Here is a 19,572-nt window from a genome sequence, read left to right as displayed (position 1 = left end):
CGCCACCAGGGAAGCCCTATTTTATCTTTTTAGTTTGAAATAATTCAAGATACTTGAAATGTTCTTTGTATACCCATTTTTGTGTAATGTTCACCCGATTAGTCAATGTTCATGTTTTATATTTTTTTTTATTCTCTCTCCATGTATGTATTTGTGTGAATATAATCATCTGAAAGTAGGTTGTAGACATGATGCCCTTTTTATCCCACACTGAATACTTCTGTTTGGATTTCCTAAGAACAAGGGATATTCTCCATTTAAGAATTTGATTCTTTATTTAATCAAGACTTTACTATTGATACAGTATTATTATCTAATCTATAGTTTGTGTTCAGATTTCACTGATTCTTCCATAATTTCTTTTATAATTTTTTTTTTTTCCTGCCCAGGATCCAGTCTGGAGTTACACATTGCAGTTAGTGTCATGACTCTTCAGTCTCCTTTTTTGACATTTTTTTTGAAGAGTACAGGCCAGTTATTTTGTAGAATGACTCTCCATCTTTTTATATCTTAGAGACTTAATAGATCGACCATATAATTGATTGTCTAAGCTGGGACACTGTTGAGAGTAGAAAGGGGAGTTGTTAATTACTCCAGGATGACAGGTTAAAACCACCACTGTCTCTGACAAACCAGAGTATATGGTCACCACATTTATAACTATTTTTGGAGGAGCTGGATCCATACTTCCTTGTCATAGAGAATAAATATGAATGATGTAGTTTGTTTTTTATGAAATTTATTTAAATGGCCTTAACGTATAATTAGGAGGTAACTGACTCTGCTGTGTAAATATGACAAAATAAAAACTACAGGTCATTTATTCTAAAATTAAAGTCTTTGTTTATAGCTAGCTTAGAGTTAGCATTCTAACACAGCAAATTAATTCATTGAATTTCCTTGGTGTGTACGGGCTTACCTCATTTTGTTGGACTTTGCTGTACTGTACTTGCAGATATGGTGTTTTTTGCAAATTTAAAATTTATGGCAGCCCTCATTCAAGTAAGTCTTTTGGTGCCATTTTCCAACAGCATTTGCTCACTTTGTGTCTCTGTGTCATATTTTGATAATTTTCACAATATTTCAAACTTTTTCATTATTATTACGTTTTATCATGGTGACCTGTGATCAGTGATCTTTGATGTTAGTATTGTAATTGTTTTGGGACACCACAAACCATACCCATATAATAAGGTGAACATAATAAATGTTGGTGTGTTTTAATAACCTACAATGGCTTCCAGGTGTCAAAGTGAAAGAAAGAGTTGCACATCTTTTACTTTAAATCAAAAGCTAGAAATGATTAAACTTACTGAAGAGGGCATGTTGAAAGCCGCGACAGGCCAAAAGATAGACCTCTTGTGCCAGTTAGCCAAGTTGTGAATGCAAAGGAAGAGTTCTTGAGGGAAATTAAAAGTGCTACTCCAATGAGCACATGAATGATAAGAAAGCAAAATAGCCTTATTGCTGATGAGTGGTCTGGATAGAAGATCAGACCAGCCATGACATTCCCTTAAGCCAAAGCCTAATCCAGAGCAAGGCCCTAACTCTCTTCAATTCTGAAGGCTGAAAGAGGTGAGGAAGCTGCAGAAGAAGAGTTGAAGCTAGCAGAGGTTGTTTCATGAGATTTATGGAAAGAAGCTATCTCCATAACATAAAAGTGCAAGGTGAAGTAGCAAGTGCTGATGTAGAAGCTGCAGCAAGTTATCCAGGAGATCTAGCTACGATAATTAATGAAGGTGGCTACACTAACCCACAGATATTTCAGTGTAGACGAAACAGCCTTATATTGGAAAAAGATGCCATTGCTGGAGAAGGACTTTCATAGCTAGAGAAGAAAAGTCAGTGCTTGGCTTCAGAGCTTCAAAGGACAGACTCTATTAGGGGCTAATGCACCTGGTGACTTGAAGTTGAAGCCAGTGCTCAACTTACCATTCCAAAAATCCTAGGGCCCTTAAGAATTTTGCTAAATCTATTCTGCCTGTACTCAGTAAATGGAACAGCAAAGCCTGGATAACAGCACATCTGTTTGCAACATGGTTTACTGAATATTTTAAGCCCATTGTTGAGACCTACTGCTCAGAAAGAAAGATTCCTTTCAAAATATTACTGCTAATTGATAATTGCACCTGATCACCCAAAAGCTCTGATGGAGATATACAATGAGATTAATGTTGTTTTGTGCCTGCTAACACAGCGTCCATTGTGCAGCTCATGGATCAAGGAGGAAGACTTTTGGGTCTTATTGAGAAATACATTCATAAGGCTGTAGTTGCCATAGCTAGTGGTTCTACTGATGGAAAGTAAATTGAAAACCTGGAAAGGATTCAGCATTCTAGATGCCATTAAGAACATTCTTGAGGGGCTTCCCTGGTGGCGCAGTGGTTGAGAATCTGCCTGCCAATGCAGGGGACACGGGTTCGAGCCCTGGTCTGGGAGGATCCCACATGCCGCGGAGCAACTGGGCCCGTGAGCCACAACTACTGAGCCTGAGCATCTGGAGCCTCTGCTCCGCAACAAGAGAGGCCGCGATAGTGAGAGGCCCGCGCACTGCAATGAAGAGTGGCCCCCACTCGCCGCAACTGGAGAAAGCCCTCACACAGAAACGAAGACCCAACACAGCCAAAAATAAACATAATAAATAAATAATAAATTAAAAATTAAAAAAAAAAAGAACATTCTTGAGTCATGGGAAGAGGTCAAGATATCAGTGTTAAAAAGGAGTTTGGAAGAAGTTGATTCCAAACCTCCTGGATGACTTTGAGGGGCTCAGGACTTCAGCTGAGGAAGTAACTGCAGATGTGGTGGAAATAGAGAACTAGAATTAGAAGTAAAGTCTGAGGATGTGACTGCATTGCTGCAATCTCGTGATAAAACTTTAATGGATGAAGAGTTGCTTCTTATGGATGAGCAAAAAAAGTTGTTTCTTGATATAAGATCTATTCCTGGTGAATTCTGTGAAGAAATTGTTGAAATGACAACAGTGGATTTAGAATATTACATAAATTTAAGTTGATAAAGCAGCAGCCAGATTTGAGAGGATTGACTCCCAATTGTGAAAGGATTTCTACCATGGGTAAAATGCCATCAAACAGCACTACAGAGAAATTGTTCATGAAAGGAAGAGATCATCAATGCAGCACACTTCATTACTACCTTATTCTAAGAAACTGCCACAGCCAGCCCAGCCTTCGGCAACCACCACCCTGATCAAAGTCAGCAGCCATCAGCACGAGGCAAGATTCTCCACCAGCAAAAAGATTTCCATTCACTCAAGGTTCATACGATGTTTAGCATGTTTTTAGCAATAAAGTATTTTTTAATTAAGGTGTGTATATTGTTTTTCTGACATAATGATTTTGTACACTTAATAGACTGCAGTGTAGTGTAAATATAACTTTTATATGCACCAGGAAACCAAAAGATTTGTGTAACTTGCTTTAGTGTGATACTCGCTTTATTTTGTGGTCTGGGACCAAACCCACAGTATCTCCAAGGTATGCCTGTATTTTTACAACACTTTGTTTTTGAAAGGTACACAATAATATCTGTTAAAGTTAAATGTTCTAGGAGGGCTTTAGTGCTTTTAACAATTTAAATAGATGTAGCACATAGCATTGAAGAGACCAGTAACTGCTAACTTAGTGATTTAGCTCTAAAAACAATGTTGTTTTTATTTCAGCTGGCTTCATAATGACTTAAAAGTGGCCCTTATAGGCAGCCCTGTTGATCTCACTTACAGCTATGACCATCTGGGAGATTCTCCCAAAATTCTTCAAGACATTGCTTCGGGCAGCCATCCTTTCAGCCAGGTGCTCTTGAGTTATATGTATCTACTCTTGTTGATTTTTAAGTATTATTTTTAAAATTTATTTTTTTGGAATAATATGTGATTGCTGTTAAAAACTACATATATATAGCAACATAGAAAATAATATATAAGAAAGTAAACATTATCCAAAATCCCACTACCCCAAACAAGCATTGATGAAACATCATACAGTCATTTCTCTATTCATATATAGAGCAAGATGGATGGATAGGTAAACAAAAATGAAAGCATACTGTACATTTTTATTTATCAGAGTTTAATTTTACTTGAAGTTATCATTAAAAAATGAAGTAAAACTGAAAGAATTAAACTTTAAACTTCAGTGAAATCTTTCTTTACAGCAAGGGTTATTATTCCTAAAAGAAATTTCACCAGTTTTTGTTTGTTTGTTTTTTCTTTTTTTTTTTTTGTCCACACCACGTGGCATGCGGGATCTTACTTCCCCGACCAGGGATCGAACCCGTGCCCCTTACAGTGGAAGTGTGGGGTCTTAACCACTGGACCACCAGGGAAGTCCCTCACCAGCTTTTTTTACATGACTTTTTCATTACTAAGTTCTTTATTTACATTCATTTAATTGCCATCTGGAGTTTAGAGCTTTGGGGTTTGGTTTTGTTTGTTTGCTTGTTTTTGTTTTTGTTTTCAAGAAGAGATGTAGGTGCACCATTCCTTGAGTTCTTTCTTACTTGAGAATGTTTATTTTATTCCTGAAGAGAGCCTTGGCAGGATATAAAGATCTAGGGTTATACTTTTTTTGCCCTCTGAACTTCATAGATACTGCCTTTTGTAACTGGAGAAGAAGCCCAGTGTCAGCCATATTCTCTTCCAACCCTGTCCTATTTTTTGTTGTTGTTGTCTAGATACTTTTTTATTGATATTTCATGCTTGATATTTTATCTATGAAATTTAGTAACTTCACTAGAATATGTCTTAGTGATGGTGGTTCTCTACCATTTTTTTTTTAATGGGACATGCACCTTTCAGTCTGAAGATTCAAGATTCTCTTTATTTTAGGAGTAGTGTGTGTGTGTGTGTGATGTGTGGGATGGTGATTGTTAAAAAAATGTAAAAGGTTTCTCTTTCTCACATAACAGTGGTTCTGAAGGTAAGCAGTTTGACAGATGGTGCAGTTGTCCAAGGATGTCATCAAGGCAGGAGCCTACCTTCCTGCTTTGCTATCCTCAGTGCATTTACTCACTCACGTGTGTTTGTGTGTGAGCCTCTCCTCATGGTTCCAAGATGGTTGCTTTACTGACAGCTTCATGTGTAGGCAAGAAGAAAGTCAAGTGTGAGGGGACACAGCAGCCAAACCCAACTTCTTTGTTTGTCGGTTTTGAATAACATCATTATTGTTACTGTGATCAAAAATATTTTTTTAAAATGTATTGAGAAGAATCCTTCTCTTCTCTCTAGTTCGCATCCCCATGCCCCAGAAGGTGATGAGTGTTCATCAGGAAAGTTTTCTTCTCTAATATATTTAAATGTATTTTCCATTAATTAGTTCTTTTTGTTAAGAACTCTTAACAATGCAGATATTGGATCTCCTCTTCTATCTTTTCTGTCATTTTTTCTTTATTCTTTTGTTCTTTTTCAGTTTATTTTATATAATTTCATATAAACTGTCTGTCTTGTCCCGGTATTTACAGTCGTGTTTAATTCTGTTTTTTATTGTTTCTGGAATGATTTTCATCTCTACTTTGTTTCTCTTCTAGTTCTTTCTTGAATTCTCTGATGAAAATCTTCCATAATACTCTCTATTATGTAACTTCTCTGAGCTCTTTTTTTAAGTGAGGAATTGTTTTGTTTTTCATTTTCTTTGAGGCTATTGAAAACTGTTGCTTATTTTTTTGAGGCTACTGAAAGCTCTTCACATTTCCTTGGGAAATTCCTCTTGTCAATGTCCTCCTCTTTGTAGTATCTAGGCACAATTCTCATGCTGATTCATTGATTGGGTCCAGCTATTTATTGAAGAATGACACAGAAAATGGGCAGGAGAGTGAACTGTTATAGTCTACAGCTTTACTTCTAATTTTTCCATCCACCACTGTATGTGTAGTTTCTTTTGCACTTGCGATGCATTTCCTCTCAGTTTTTGGTATTCAGATAGTTACTGTGGTTTAAAGCAAAGCCCTTAACTTTAAGGTATTCTGCATTGCGATCTAGTGATCATTGCTTTCCCTACCTTCTCCTCCCTGTCTGGGGCATAGAGAGTAGATAGAATATAGTAGACATGGTACTTCAGCATGGTCTCTCCTGTTACAAATCACCTGAACCTCTGTACGGACATTCCTCAGTTTTTTCTGGGACCTATCCTATAGTCATTCTGACCAAAGGATGTTTGGCTAGGGTTTTCATTCCCAATGCTTCCTTTTTGAAAATTTGTTTTATTTGATACTAGTTTAGCTATTTCACAGTAGCATTGGCAAGAGATTTTTGAGTAAATCTGGTTGTATGTATATCCATATGTCGACTAGCAAATTAAGACATTCACGTTAGAACTAAAACTTGAGACAGCATATTATAGATGCAAATTTGGTTAGATTTAGTTACTTCTAATGTTTGTTTATTTTATTTTTTAATTAATTTTTATGGGAGTTTAGTTGCTTTACAATGTTATGTTAGTTTCTGCTGTACAGCAAAGTGAATCAGTTATACATTTATTCCCTCTTTTTTAGATTTACTTCCCACTTCTAATGTTTTTTTAAATGAAAGTTCTTTTTTCTAAAAGGTCCTAAAGGAAGCTAAAAAACCAATGGTGGTTTTAGGCAGTTCTGCACTCCAAAGAAATGATGGGGCAGCAATTCTTGCAGCTGTTTCCAACATTGCTCAAAAGATTCGGATGAGTAGTGGTGTTACTGGTGATTGGAAAGTTATGAATATCCTTCATAGGTAAGTTGAGTAGTTGTTTTATAATCTATAATTTTGTGTATATTTTGTGTACTCTGTCACATTTAGGTTTACAAACAACTTAATATTTAGCGACATTATCTCAGTAGCAGATGTGAAATAGAAACCTTTATTTTGTGTGAGAAGCCAAGATAATAAATAATATTAAAAATATCCAAATTGCAGTAAGTGCTAAGAAAATCTTAAAAATCTGTATCATATTTAGATACTGTGGTTCAAAAATTGCAATAAGTCCTCTGACTTTTTTTTTTTTTTTTTTTTTAATTTATTTATGGCTGTGTTGGGTCTTCGTTTCTGTGTGAGGGCTTTCCCCAGTTGCAGCAAGTGGGGGCCACCCCTCATCGCGGTGCGCGGGCCTCTCACTATCGCGACCCCCCCCCCCCCCAGCTGCGGAGCACAGGCTCCAGACGCGCAGGCTCAGCAACTGTGGCTCATGGGCCCAGTCGCTCCGCGGCATGTGGGATCTTCCCAGACCGTGAGCCACAACTACTGAGCCTGCGCGTCTGGAGCCTGTGCTCCGCAACAGGAGAGGCCGCGACAGTGAGAGGCCCGCGCACCGCGATGAAGAGTGGCCCCTGCTCGCCGCAACTGGAGAAAGCCCTCGCACAGAAACAAAGACCCAACGCAGCCAAAAATAAATAAATAAATAAATAAATAAATGTAAGCTAACGTGAGAATTCAAATAAAGTGAGGTTTTTCTCTGGCAATATTAATAGTGCAGATTTATTTTAGAAAAGTTGGAAAGAGAAGAAAGAATACAAAAATGGAAATTATCCATAGTTCACAATCTGTAGATAATTACTGTTGCAATTTTTGTGCACTTTGTTTTGGGTTTCTTTGTGTGTGTGTATAAATATTTTTTTAGTTATATAGTTGAAGTCATACTGTGTATGCAATTTTGTGTCCTGATTTTGATTGATTTTCATTACCAAACAAGAATTTCCTCATGATTAGAAATTCTTTATAAACATAAACATTAATGGCTATATAATATGAATATATATAAATTTTTTAGCCTTTCCTTTTATTTAACATGTAATTCATTTTGCATTAGTGAATGAATTTCCAATTTCCCATAATTCTTTCTACCTTAAGTATTATTTTTCAAATCTTCAAATTTGTTTAAGGATTGAGGCTAAACACTCTTAAATTTGCTAGGCAAACTTTTTTAAATTTAAAAGTGTTCAAATACATTCTTAAACATTAATTTCAGTGTTCTATTTCCCCACTTATTGGTTTAATTTGGCATTGTAGTTCATCACGTAAACATTTTTTTTAACTTTTTTTTTTTTTTTTTTTTTTAATTTTTGGCTGTGTTGGTTCTTTGCTGCTGCGCCCGGGCTTTCTCCAGTTGTGGCAAGCGGGGGCTACTCTTTTGTTGAGGTGTGCAGGCATCTCATTGTGGTAGCTTCTCTTGTTGCAGAGCACGGGCTCTAGGCACGCGGGCTTCAGTAGTTGTGGCACGCAGGCTGAGTGGTTGTGGCTCGTGGGCTCTAGAGCACAGGCTCAGTAGTTGTGGCACACAGGCTCAGCTGCTCTGAGGCATGTAGGATCCTCCCGGACTGGGGATTTGAACCCATGTCCCCTGCATTGGCAGGCAGACTCCTAACCGCTGCACCGCCAGGGAAGTCCCAAAAACTTTATATTTTTTAAATAGTTTATTTGCATTGACCACCTCTAGATCCTTTCTAGCCACAATTTTTAGCATTTTAGAAAAATTTTTAGAATAGAAAAGAGACTAGATATTTTCTTATTTTTAATTCACTTTTGAATCCATGTCTTTATTAATATTTTTTTGTTGTTTGTTTTTACTGAATGGGTACTTGATAACTTTTTAAGAAAAATTTCTGTGTCTAACAATGTCTTCCTGATGCCTTCTTACAGATGACCACTTGGCTAGATACAAAGATCACAAGTTCTTTCCTTTAATACTCAAGGTTTTTTTTCACCTTTCTTTCACATTTTAGAGAAGATCTCATCTAATCTGAGTTTTGTCTCTGATTATAACCTGATTTTATATATGTATGTGTTTTTGTCCACCTGCTCACCCTTTGGATTCCTTATTTTTGATGTTAAAAATTTCTACTAGAATATAACTGAGTGACATTCATTTGACATTACCTTTGCCTGGGAATATCATAGAACTCTCCATTTTCAAATTGAAATTTTTGATATGGTTTTTCCTTTTAAGTTCAGAAAAAGCCAGTTGGTTTACTTTTACATTGTAATTTGGTCTCATGCAGAAGCTTCTATTTGTTATGCATTTGTTGGCCCTTCAGACTTTTATCTCTTATCTTTTCTCTCATAATTTTTCTCACTTTCTTTTGATGTTTAGGTAGAATTTCTTATGTCATTTGTGAGTTTTCATTATGGAGCGCAATGACATCATTGTAATTTTTAATTGATTAACCTTGTTTTTTTATTTCATTCTTACCTAAGTTTTCCTTTTCATGAAAATTCAATGTAGTTTATTAGGACATACCTTTTAATGCTTGTTGAGAACATGAAACAGATATTTTAAAACCTTTTCTTTCCTTTTTTTTTTAGATATTTATTTATCTATTTATTTATTTATTTATTTTGGCTGTGCTGGGTCTTAGTTGCAGCACGCAGTATCTTTGTTGCGGCATGCGGGGTCTTTTAGTTGCAGCATGCGGGGTCTTCTACTTGCGGCATGCGGGATCTTTAGTTGCAGCATGCGAACTCTTAGTTGTGGCATGTGGGATCTAGTTCCCTGATGAAGGATCGAACCCAGGCCCACTGCATTGGGAGCTCGGAGTCTTGGCCACTAGACCACCAGGGAAGTCCCTTGTCTTTATTTCTTATAGTATATTTCAGAGTACAGCATATTTTCTAATTCTTGGAGAATCTTTTAATCTTTTTTTTGTTTACTGATCATTCTCGCGGAGGCAAACTTAGGTTACTTAGTTTGTTTTCCAAGATGAGGTGGGCTCTGTCATAAGTTAGCGTGTGAGTCTCTGCTCAGATCTTTGAGAGACATCAAGGCTTAGAATGAGAGACATTAAAAAAAAATATTGTGTAGGTGGGGCGGCAGGGGGAGCTAAGTTTTGAAATTGAACTTGGGAAGTGTGAGTTCTCTAACTTTGTTTATTTTTAAGATAGATTTGATTGGGAACTCCCTGGCAGTCCAGTGGTTGGGACTCCACACATTCACTGACGTGGGCCCAGGTTCAGTCCCTGGTCAGGGAACTAGGATCCTGCCAGCCATGCAGAGTGACCAAAAAAAAAAAAAAAAAAAGATAGATTTTGTTATTTTTGGTCCTTTGCATTCCATGTGAATTTTAGGATCAACTTGTCAGTTTTTGCAAGGGATTCAGCTGTGATTTTTTGATAGGGATTGCATTAAATCTATAGATCAATTTGGGAAGTATTGCCATCTTAACAATATTAAGTCTTCCAATCCATGAACATAGGATGTCTTTCCATTTGTTATGGTCTTTAATTTCCTTTGGAGTTGTTTTGTAATTTTCATTATACAAATCTTGCACTTCTTTTGTTAAATTTTTCAAAGTATTTGATTCTTTTGATGTCCCATTAGAGAGTTTGACAGAGCAGCAGCATCTAGTGGGAGTTCGTTTGACCTGCCCTCCTCCCTTACCAAATAGGTAAAACCCAACTAGCTTTATTCACAGTAGGTCCTCAAAATGGCTACTATCTCTTTAAAGAAAATTAACAATAGCAAACTAGACCAAAGACTCCCAAATGTTCAAAGTATAGTTCTTTGAAACCTTTTCTTTAAAAGATTATTATCTGCTTGTAATAGTAATATATGTTCATTGAAAAAATTCCATAAGGACATACACCAGTGTACTAATTATAGTTTTCTCTGAATTAGTTTTATGAGTGGTGTTTAAATTTTTCCCTTTTGGTTTTCAAAATCATCTAATTTTTCTCTAATGACTGTGCTTGACTTATCAAGTCTTACTGTATTGAATAAAAATCAACTTAAGATGATTGCAGTTGGCATAAAGTTTCCAGAATTAGTCCATTAAGTATTATTTCATGAGGAAACAGTGTCCTAAGCATCTTATTTACTTTTTTGCCATTCTTAAAACAGTACAAGATGACTGCTTCTGGTTTTGACATCTATTTCAAATGGGTAAAAAAGATGAGGGAAGATCTTTGACAGCATTGAATAGAAAAGAGACTAGGTATCATTTCAAGAATCACATTTAAATTTTTATAATGAAAACACAACAAGTATGCTAAAAGCTCGTAATTGTTTTACAGGATTGCAAGCCAAGTAGCTGCTTTGGACCTTGGCTATAAACCTGGGGTGGAAGCAATTCGGAAGAACCCTCCCAAAGTGCTGTTTCTCCTGGGAGCAGATGGAGGTTGTATTACTCGACAGGATTTGCCAAAGGATTGTTTCATTATTTATCAAGGTTAGTAGCATCTATGGCACTAGAAACAGAAGAGAATAGTACATTGTGTATATTAGAAACTGTATGGCAATATATTTAGTGGATTGAATATTTTCCATTTGAGAATTTCCCTACACACACACCAATTTTAAAAAAATATTTGTTAATATGTATTTTTATAGATATTTAAATGTTTTAGATTTTATATTTAAAAAAATAGGTTTATTAAAAAAATAGGTTTATTAGTTACATAGTTGCTATTGCTATTAAGAATTATCGGACTTCCCTGGTGGCGCAGTGGTTAAGAATCCGCCTGCCAATGCAGGGGACACGGTTTCGAGCCCTGGGCTGGGAAGATCCCACATGCCACGGAGCAGCTAAGCCCGTGCGCCACAACTACTGAGCCTGTGTGCTGCAACTACTGAAGCCTGTGCACCTAGAGCCCGTGCTCCGCAACAAGAGAAGCCACCGCAATGAGAAGCCTGCGTACCGCAACAAAGAGTAGCCTCTGCTCGCCCCAACTAGAGAAAGCCCGCACACAGCAATGAAGACCCAAAGCAGCCAAAAATAAATAAATAAATAAATATTTAAAAAAAAAAAAAATTATCACCTCATGTTTTTTAATAACAAAGAATTAGAAGAAACCTAAATGCCCCCAGTAGTAGTAATTTAAATTACGAAATATTATGTAACATTAAATTCAGTTTTTCAAAGAATATTTAGTGTTATTATATAATCAAGGGGAAGCTTTTTTATATATATAAACAGTGTAAAAGTTAGAAAATCACGAGTCCTGTGTCATAAGACACTTAATGAATTATATTTAATAGCACTCCTTTGGCTTTTTGTGTTTGACTCATTTTCTTGAACTCTAACTCATTGCAAATGTAATCAAGCTTCTTTGGAATAAATGGAGTCGAGTATTCCTGGATATTTTATAGAGAAAATTATTATATAACTTTTTACTTCATTTAACACAAACACCATACACTTATACTAGGCTTTTTATTGCCATGCCACATAAAAAGCATTATGTAATATTTCATATCTTTAGTTTAATAAAGTTAAACCAAAATGCATAAACTAAAATCCTGTCCTAGTTCTATCCAGAGATAATCATTGATGATGGTTTAGATATGCACAATTCATATGTACTTCTATGCATATGCAAACATGTACATAAATGAGATCAAACTTTAAATATTGTTCTATAACTTTTTCAATTAACTAAAGTTTCTTTTTTCTTCCAACACTTCTGTTAAACTTTTAATGAGTGATAGTCTTTCAGCATACTATTTTCTGTAATCGTCTGTTTATGCTCTTAATCGTACTCCTGTATGTCATACTCCTGACACTTTTTGTTCCTCCACCATTTCAGTTTACTTTACCAAATTTCACTAACATACATCTGAGCGTTTCCACTTTGTAATGATCAAGAAAAATGATACACCTAGTTGCACATAATATGTGTGTTTATGCTGTTATACGTATTTGTGTATTTGCAAAAATTAATCTGGGAAGACACATACCAAATGCTTTCACAATAGTTTTCTTTGGGAAGGGAGTTTAACTGTGGGCAAAGTGGGCTTTAATTTTTATTCCAAATACTTCAATACTATATTGTTTTAATTTTTAAAACACTTATACTTATAAAAATGTAATTTTAAAAGGGTATATCCTGTGTTCATGTATAATACCTAATCAGCTTTGTGCTAAAATGTTGTTTGCCGTTTTCCATCTTTTCGCAGGACATCATGGTGATGTTGGAGCTCCTATAGCGGATGTTATTCTCCCCGGTGCTGCTTACACAGAGAAGTCTGCTACTTATGTCAATACTGAGGGCCGAGCTCAGCAGACTAAAGTAGCAGTGACACCTCCTGGCTTGGCAAGAGAAGACTGGAAAATTATAAGAGCGCTTTCTGAGGTATTTGTCCTTAGTGATGCTGCTAATGGAATGTTTGACATGTTAGCTTGTCAGAATGATTTTCGAAGTCAAGGAAGATGCACGTCTGAAATGCAGAGATGATTTGAATAATCTCTGTAGGAAAAACGTGTTCAGAAAACGGGGATTTGGGGAATTCCCTGGCGGTCCAGTGGTTAGGATGCCACACTTTCACTGCGGAGGGCGCGGGTTTGATCCCTGGTGGGGGAACTACGATCCCACAGGCCACGTGGCGTGGCCGAAAAAAAAAAAAAACCATGGGGATTTGAAATAGGTGTTTTTACATTTGACTTGTCTTTTTAACTCTTTGACTATAAAAAGAAGCATCATGAGATTTAAAATAATAATATACAGTTGTCTGTCAACTTTATATATGAGCAATAGCAGGTTAGCCAAAGCATTCAAATTTAGCAAAGCATTTCTTTATTTCATAATCAGTGTATTTTCTAAAAACAAATTACTAATGTATTGACAGCTGTTTATGAATTAGAAGAATTATTGACAGTAGTATTCCCCACTTAACCACCTGCTTAATATACATACAAATGGACACCAATATATTTTTCATAGTAGTACTGCATTATTTTACCATAGTTGCAATGATGTATTATTTGAAATTTTTAAGTATTAATGCTTTTTGTCAATTTTTGGAACCTATTATGTTACAGATTGCAGGTATGACTCTTCCATATGATACTCTGGATCAAGTAAGGAACAGATTGGAAGAAGTCTCTCCTAATCTTGTTCGATATGATGATGTCGAAGGAGCTAATTATTTCCAGCAAGCAAATGAGCTTTCCAAGGTAAAAACACGCCTGTATGCAGTTTTCATAATAATGTATCCTCTGGTGTAACAGTACTGATTTTCAATACTATTATTATTGATCTCTTACTCTTTTTTTGCAGCTAGTGAACCAGCAGCTTCTTGCTGATCCACTTGTTCCACCTCAGCTAACGATAAGAGACTTCTACATGACAGGTACGCAGCTGTCAGCATGACTGCCCAACATGAAAGGTAGAAAGGAGTAAAATCACCTAATTTAGCATTATGATTCCAACGTGCTAGTGGTAGTATTTGATGTTTTTAATCTCAGAAGATTTTTCAAATATCAGAACTAATGTAACTTTATATTTTCAGATTTTACTCTAATTTCTTTTCTTTATGAAATGTAAGTAGAGTTTGAAAATCCAAGAATTAACAGATTTTAAATATAAAATTTTACTACTGTATGAAGAATTACTGTGTAGCAATTTAGGGAGAATTTTCTAAGTGACAAACATCTGTGAAGGTTTTTCTGAGACTTACAGTAGAAGAATCAAAACACTAAAATGTGAAACATGCTAAATGGTGCTTCTGATGTAAATTGTTAAGAATGTGCTTAAGGAATGCAGACTAACAAACTTGTTTACTACAGATTTTACAACACTTGATATAACATCTAGGTTATGAGGTAGTTGATAGACAATTTAAAATAACTTTCTGTCTAAAAGCAGATAGGAGTATATTTTTCAAGTTCTTGGTGCAGTTTGTATCTAAGATTTTTTTTTTTTTTTTAATTTATTTTGACTGTATTGGGTCTTTGTTGCTGCCTGCAGGCTTCCTCTAGTTGCGGCGAGCAGGGGCTACTCTTCTTTGAGGTGTGTGGGCTTCTCGTTGCGGTGGCTTCTCTTGTTGCAAAGCATGGACTCTAGGCGCACAGGCTTCAGCAGTTCTGTCACGCGGGCTCAGTATTTGCAGCTTGTGGGCTCTAGAGCACAGGCTCAGTAGTTGTGGCACACGGGCTTAGTTGTTCCGCGGCATGTGGGATCTTCCCGGACCAGGGCTCGAACCCGTGTCCCCTGCATTGGCAGGCGGATTCTTAACCACTGCGCCACCAGGGAAACCCTAAGATTATTTTTAATAGGTTTTTTTCAGTTGTATTATAAAAGTTATGTTCATTGTAGAATACATACCTAAGCCCACAAGAGCAAGGAAAAATCACTGTGATCCCACTACCCAGAAATAACTATGTTTAACATTTTGGCCAGTCATCCAGGGATATACACATATATTAATTTATTTAAACTAAAAATGAGATTACTTATTTACTCTGGGAGAGAGGGTTTGGACAGCTTTATTGAAATATTCACATACATAAAATTCACCCATAAAGTGAATTCATGGATTTTATTATACTGTTCTGTAACCTTTTTTCAATAATGGTATATTGCACATTCTTTTCCTATCTTTAATACTTTTCTATAACATTTTTAATGGTTGCATACTGGCCCTTTGTATGGCTGTATATAATTATTTAATCATTCCTAGGAGTACTTATTAAAAGCATTTAGCTATTAAGGGGCTTATCTTCTGAACTTACTGATTTTACAATGTTTACGTATAGTTACATAGACTCTTCCAGTCTTTTTTGTTGTTGTTCCTGAATATGTGCAACAGGAAAGTTTTACTGTGTGCTTCTTTTGAAGTTGTATTATCAAAACGCACATTTTCTTCATATCTTTCAGATTCAATTAGCAGAGCCTCACAGACAATGGCTAAATGTGTCAAAGCTGTCACAGAGGGTGCCCATGCAGTAGAGGAACCAACCATATGCTGAAACATCTACTAGCACCCAGTTAGTTAAAGGACAGTTACGTTGGCATGATCTCTTAGAGGTGTATCTCTCTAAAAAATAATCTAAATGATGTAATATTTAAGGTTCTACCATGCTGTATTTGAAAATGATATTGCAATTATCAAAGAACTTTGAGGTTTCCAAACATTTATGTATTGTGTGTATACGTTAAATAGTTTAATAAACATGTATAGATGGCCTTTCATGTAAAAGCACTAATAATCTTTGTGACATAAAAAAGAAAATCCTTAAAATATGAATTTTTGTTTATCTTCATTGATCACTTATGTTTGTAAAATGGATGAAATAATAGCTTCCATTAGGACCTATTTTTTTCTAGTGCTAAAGAAAAGATTTAAGTATTCTGTGAAGCTGGGTAAATAGAAAATATATAATCATACATCAGATGTGTATCTTGGACAGCGCTAATAATCATAATAATGATGGCTAATGATTATTTAGGATTTTCTACGTACTAAGCACTCTGGTTTTACATACATTATCTTGTTTTGTCCTTTTACATCCCTGTCAGACAGTATTATCTCATTTTACAGGTGAAGAAACGAAAGCCCAGGGATATTGGGTAGCTTGCCCAAGGCCACAGCAAAAAGGTCATAGAATCAAGCCTGGTTCTCTGACTTCAAAGCCCATTGTTCTTAACTGCTGCACATAATTTCCTCCCATTAGTACAGATTCCATAGGTTGTTACGTCTAAGAATCAGTATTGAGAAGCTTAATGGATAACACATTTTTCTGTTTTCTCTTGAATCTGTTTATATAATGTCATGGTGATTTATGGGATATTTTTCTTTGTATAATAGATTGCACACACATACACCCTTGGAATGAGGGAGGTTTCAAGAGATATAATTTAGGTCCTCATTGATGTTCCATATTTATTATATTAACACCATCTGTAGTATTAAGTCAACTAAATTATTCCAGTAATAAAAGACAAAACTAACAGCTCTCATAATTTTCAATTGTCAAAAAAAGTTAAAAATTTCCAATTAATCTAGGAGATAATCTAATGCTATATTAATTTGTTTTCAAAATCTATGTTCAGAATCCTTTGTTTTGTAATCCTTAGTCCTTTTTGCTTTCATCAAAGACTTAGCCCAACTATAGGTTGCGATTTTACTGATATAACAGAGGATAAAAATTTTAGACTATAGTATGTCACCAGTACTTTATCTTCAAAAATTGTGCAAAATTTGTCACCTGTTAACAGTTTTTTCAGAATTATTTTATTCACTTCAGTCATGAAATTGTATACTTCGCTTAAAGTACTTTGCTTAAAATTCTCAGTTGCCTGAAATTGTATAAATTGTATAAATTCTTGCTGAAAGTCTTTGAATTTAATACAAACTTCTTATCTCTCTCTTCCTTCTTTATCCCTTAGCACTGTTGCTGACCTCAAGGGGGCAAACACTTTCAGTTTTGTGTTTCGCACAGTACTCTTCAGTGAATGAGTGTAGATTTCATAGGATTCTTGGTGAGGGAATATTGCATTCAAATGGAGAAAAGGTGATATATAACTAAGATGGTCCAGGATCCTAGGACTGCCATCTAGGCAGCATGTGTTGAACTTGGAATTCTGTAAAGAATACCTTGTTTGGGCTAAGTAGTACTCAATAAAATTTGTTGGTTTTTACATAAAGTAAACATGAAAGTCTGTCCCATGGGCACCTATTAGTCACTTAATGCTAAATATTAAGGTTATTGTGACCATAAGCATTGATGATGGTTGCAAAACTTTCTGAAGAAGAGAGCCAGATAGAAGAAAAATACATATAGATGAGAAGAATAACAGCTGATGGAATTTTGATTCTAAGCAACGAGGGAGTCAACATGAGAAATCTACAGAGGATCAAGGCCAAGTCCTTTTAGGTGAAGACGGCAGTCTGGAAAGACCCTGGAATAATAAATAATACCATTTAGAAAAGACTAAATGGCACTAATATGTGCCATTAAAGCTTTAAGTACATTGTGTCTAATTTTCACAAAACCCTGCTAACATTCGGTATTAAGACCCAAGAAATATCAAATAACTCACCCATTGTTACCCAGTTAAAGACTAAAGGCAAGAATGTTTAATTAGAGATATTTTTTACTGTCCCATTTTGCCTCAAAAAACCTTGTGGACCACTATAAGAATTGAATAGATATACAGGAAAAATTTTAAAGCCTAAACTTCATACAGAATACCCCCCAAATTTATTGTGAATTGTAGTAAAATGAATACATCAATAAAAAGTATTATACCTTATTAACAATACTCAGTATACAATAATTTATTATTGTTTGGTGCTGAGTTGTTTAAACACTGTTTCTTGCCAGGTCAGAAGGATCTTGTTCAACTTTGGAAATATTACTTGGAAAAATTTAACGATTTCTTCATCTGTAAAATGAGGATAAATGTTCTAATAATTGTACCTACTTCCAACCTTATAGGGTTGTTATGAGGAGCAAGTCAGAAAGCCTCTAAAACTTTCTTGGCCTATTTCCTGACACATAGTGAATGCTCAATGTGCTTAGGGACTGAGAACCATCATTATAGGAAAATGTGTATTCAGAACTTTGCTGGATGTTTCAGGAGGTTGCAGCTAACCATCCATGGGAGCCCTTGAAGTCCCCCTTCTAAGTGAATTGAGTAAAAAACTCAATTCCATTGATTGTGAGGGAAAGTCATGCCTAATATAACCTGTAGCTGCTGTTTTCCTAAAGAAATGGATTTCTTTCCTAAGACTCGACAATTAAATGACTTGTCCAAGGTCAACCCAAGTAACAGAATACTGCTACTACAAACTGTCCACCAGCGTTGTGAAGATTAACTTATTATGCAGAGCTCTGCATATTTTGATGGAATTTTTACTAGTCACAGTAAGATTTACTGAGTCTGTTGGATTCTAACCCTTAAAAGAGACTACTTCTGAAAGCAAAAACAAAAGGCAGTGCAATCAGAAGAGGGAAAACTATATGCTGGTGATAGAAAGGGTACTGAAGGAGGGTAAGAGCTATTGATGTGCATAAAAGGGGACAGGTGAATTCTTACGCCAACATGAACCTTTAGCTAATATAAACTGTCAGCTTTATTGTTGCCAAAACAAATTACCCCACCACGATTCAAGCTCCCACGGGGAGAGGAACTAAAGCAGCTTAGCAACAAAAGCAGTGGTAAGAGATGGTTTTTTTTTTTTAATGTTAACAATGTCATTCATGACCACTGTTAAAATGTCACTAGCAAAGTGATTACAAACCCCTGTTACCAAAGGCCCAGTGTGGCTGGGGAATAGTTCAAGCAGAAATAAATGACACGCATGAGTATGACAATTTTTTAGACATTTTTTTAAGGTTAATCTTACCTTAGCATAGCTAGACCTTAGGTTTGTGATTGACCCAACTTTGGGGAACAAGTACACGTGAAAAAAATGAACCTTGATAAAGACATTTCGGAACCAAAAAAGTGTGTGTGTATACATATATGGCCACCTTTTATAAAAAGATAAAACTGGGCTTCCCTGGTGGCGCAGTGGTTGAGAATCTGCCTGCTAATGCAGGAGACACGGGTTCGAGCCCTGGTCTGGGAAGATCCCACATGCCACGGAGTGGCTGGGCCCGTGAGCCACAGCTGCTGAGCCTGCGCGTCTGGAGCCTGTGCCCCGCAACGGGAGGGGCCGCGATAGTGAAAGGCCCGCGCACCGCGATGAAGAGCGGTCCCCGCACCGCGATGAAGAGTGGCCCCCACTTGCCGCAACTAGAGAAAGCCCTCGCACGAACCGAAGACCCAGCACAGCCAAAAAAATAAATAAATTAATTAATTAAATAAATAAATTTAAAAAAAAAAAAAAAAAAAAAAAAAGATAAAACTGATAATACCCAAATTTTCTA

The 19,572-nt window shown here is 36.0% G+C and overlaps 1 protein-coding gene across 3 annotated transcripts in view; it reads left to right on the top strand.

Moving 5' to 3' along the window:
• Positions 1-19,170, top strand: part of NDUFS1 (NADH:ubiquinone oxidoreductase core subunit S1) — a 34,623-nt gene extending 15,453 nt beyond the window's left edge. For 2 of the 3 annotated variants that reach the window (XM_007190585.3, XM_007190586.3), the window contains exons 13-19: positions 3,683-3,812; positions 6,561-6,721; positions 10,991-11,145; positions 12,873-13,048; positions 13,735-13,869; positions 13,973-14,045; positions 15,572-17,062. In XM_007190585.3, the coding sequence (XP_007190647.1) occupies positions 3,683-3,812; positions 6,561-6,721; positions 10,991-11,145; positions 12,873-13,048; positions 13,735-13,869; positions 13,973-14,045; positions 15,572-15,663 (922 nt within the window). In that variant the 3' untranslated portion in view covers positions 15,664-17,062. Of the gene's footprint in view, positions 1-3,682; positions 3,813-6,560; positions 6,722-10,990; positions 11,146-12,872; positions 13,049-13,734; positions 13,870-13,972; positions 14,046-15,571; positions 17,063-17,083 lie in introns of those variants that run through there. The other variant, XM_007190587.3, reaches the window with a different exon arrangement.
• Positions 19,171-19,572: the final 402 nt, after the last annotated feature.

Source organism: Balaenoptera acutorostrata, chromosome 8 (assembly GCF_949987535.1).
Source record: "Balaenoptera acutorostrata chromosome 8, mBalAcu1.1, whole genome shotgun sequence".
Taxonomy (NCBI): Eukaryota; Metazoa; Chordata; class Mammalia; order Artiodactyla; family Balaenopteridae; genus Balaenoptera; species Balaenoptera acutorostrata.
Note: the sequence above shows the minus strand (reverse complement) of the source record. Positions and strands in the feature narration are given on the sequence as shown.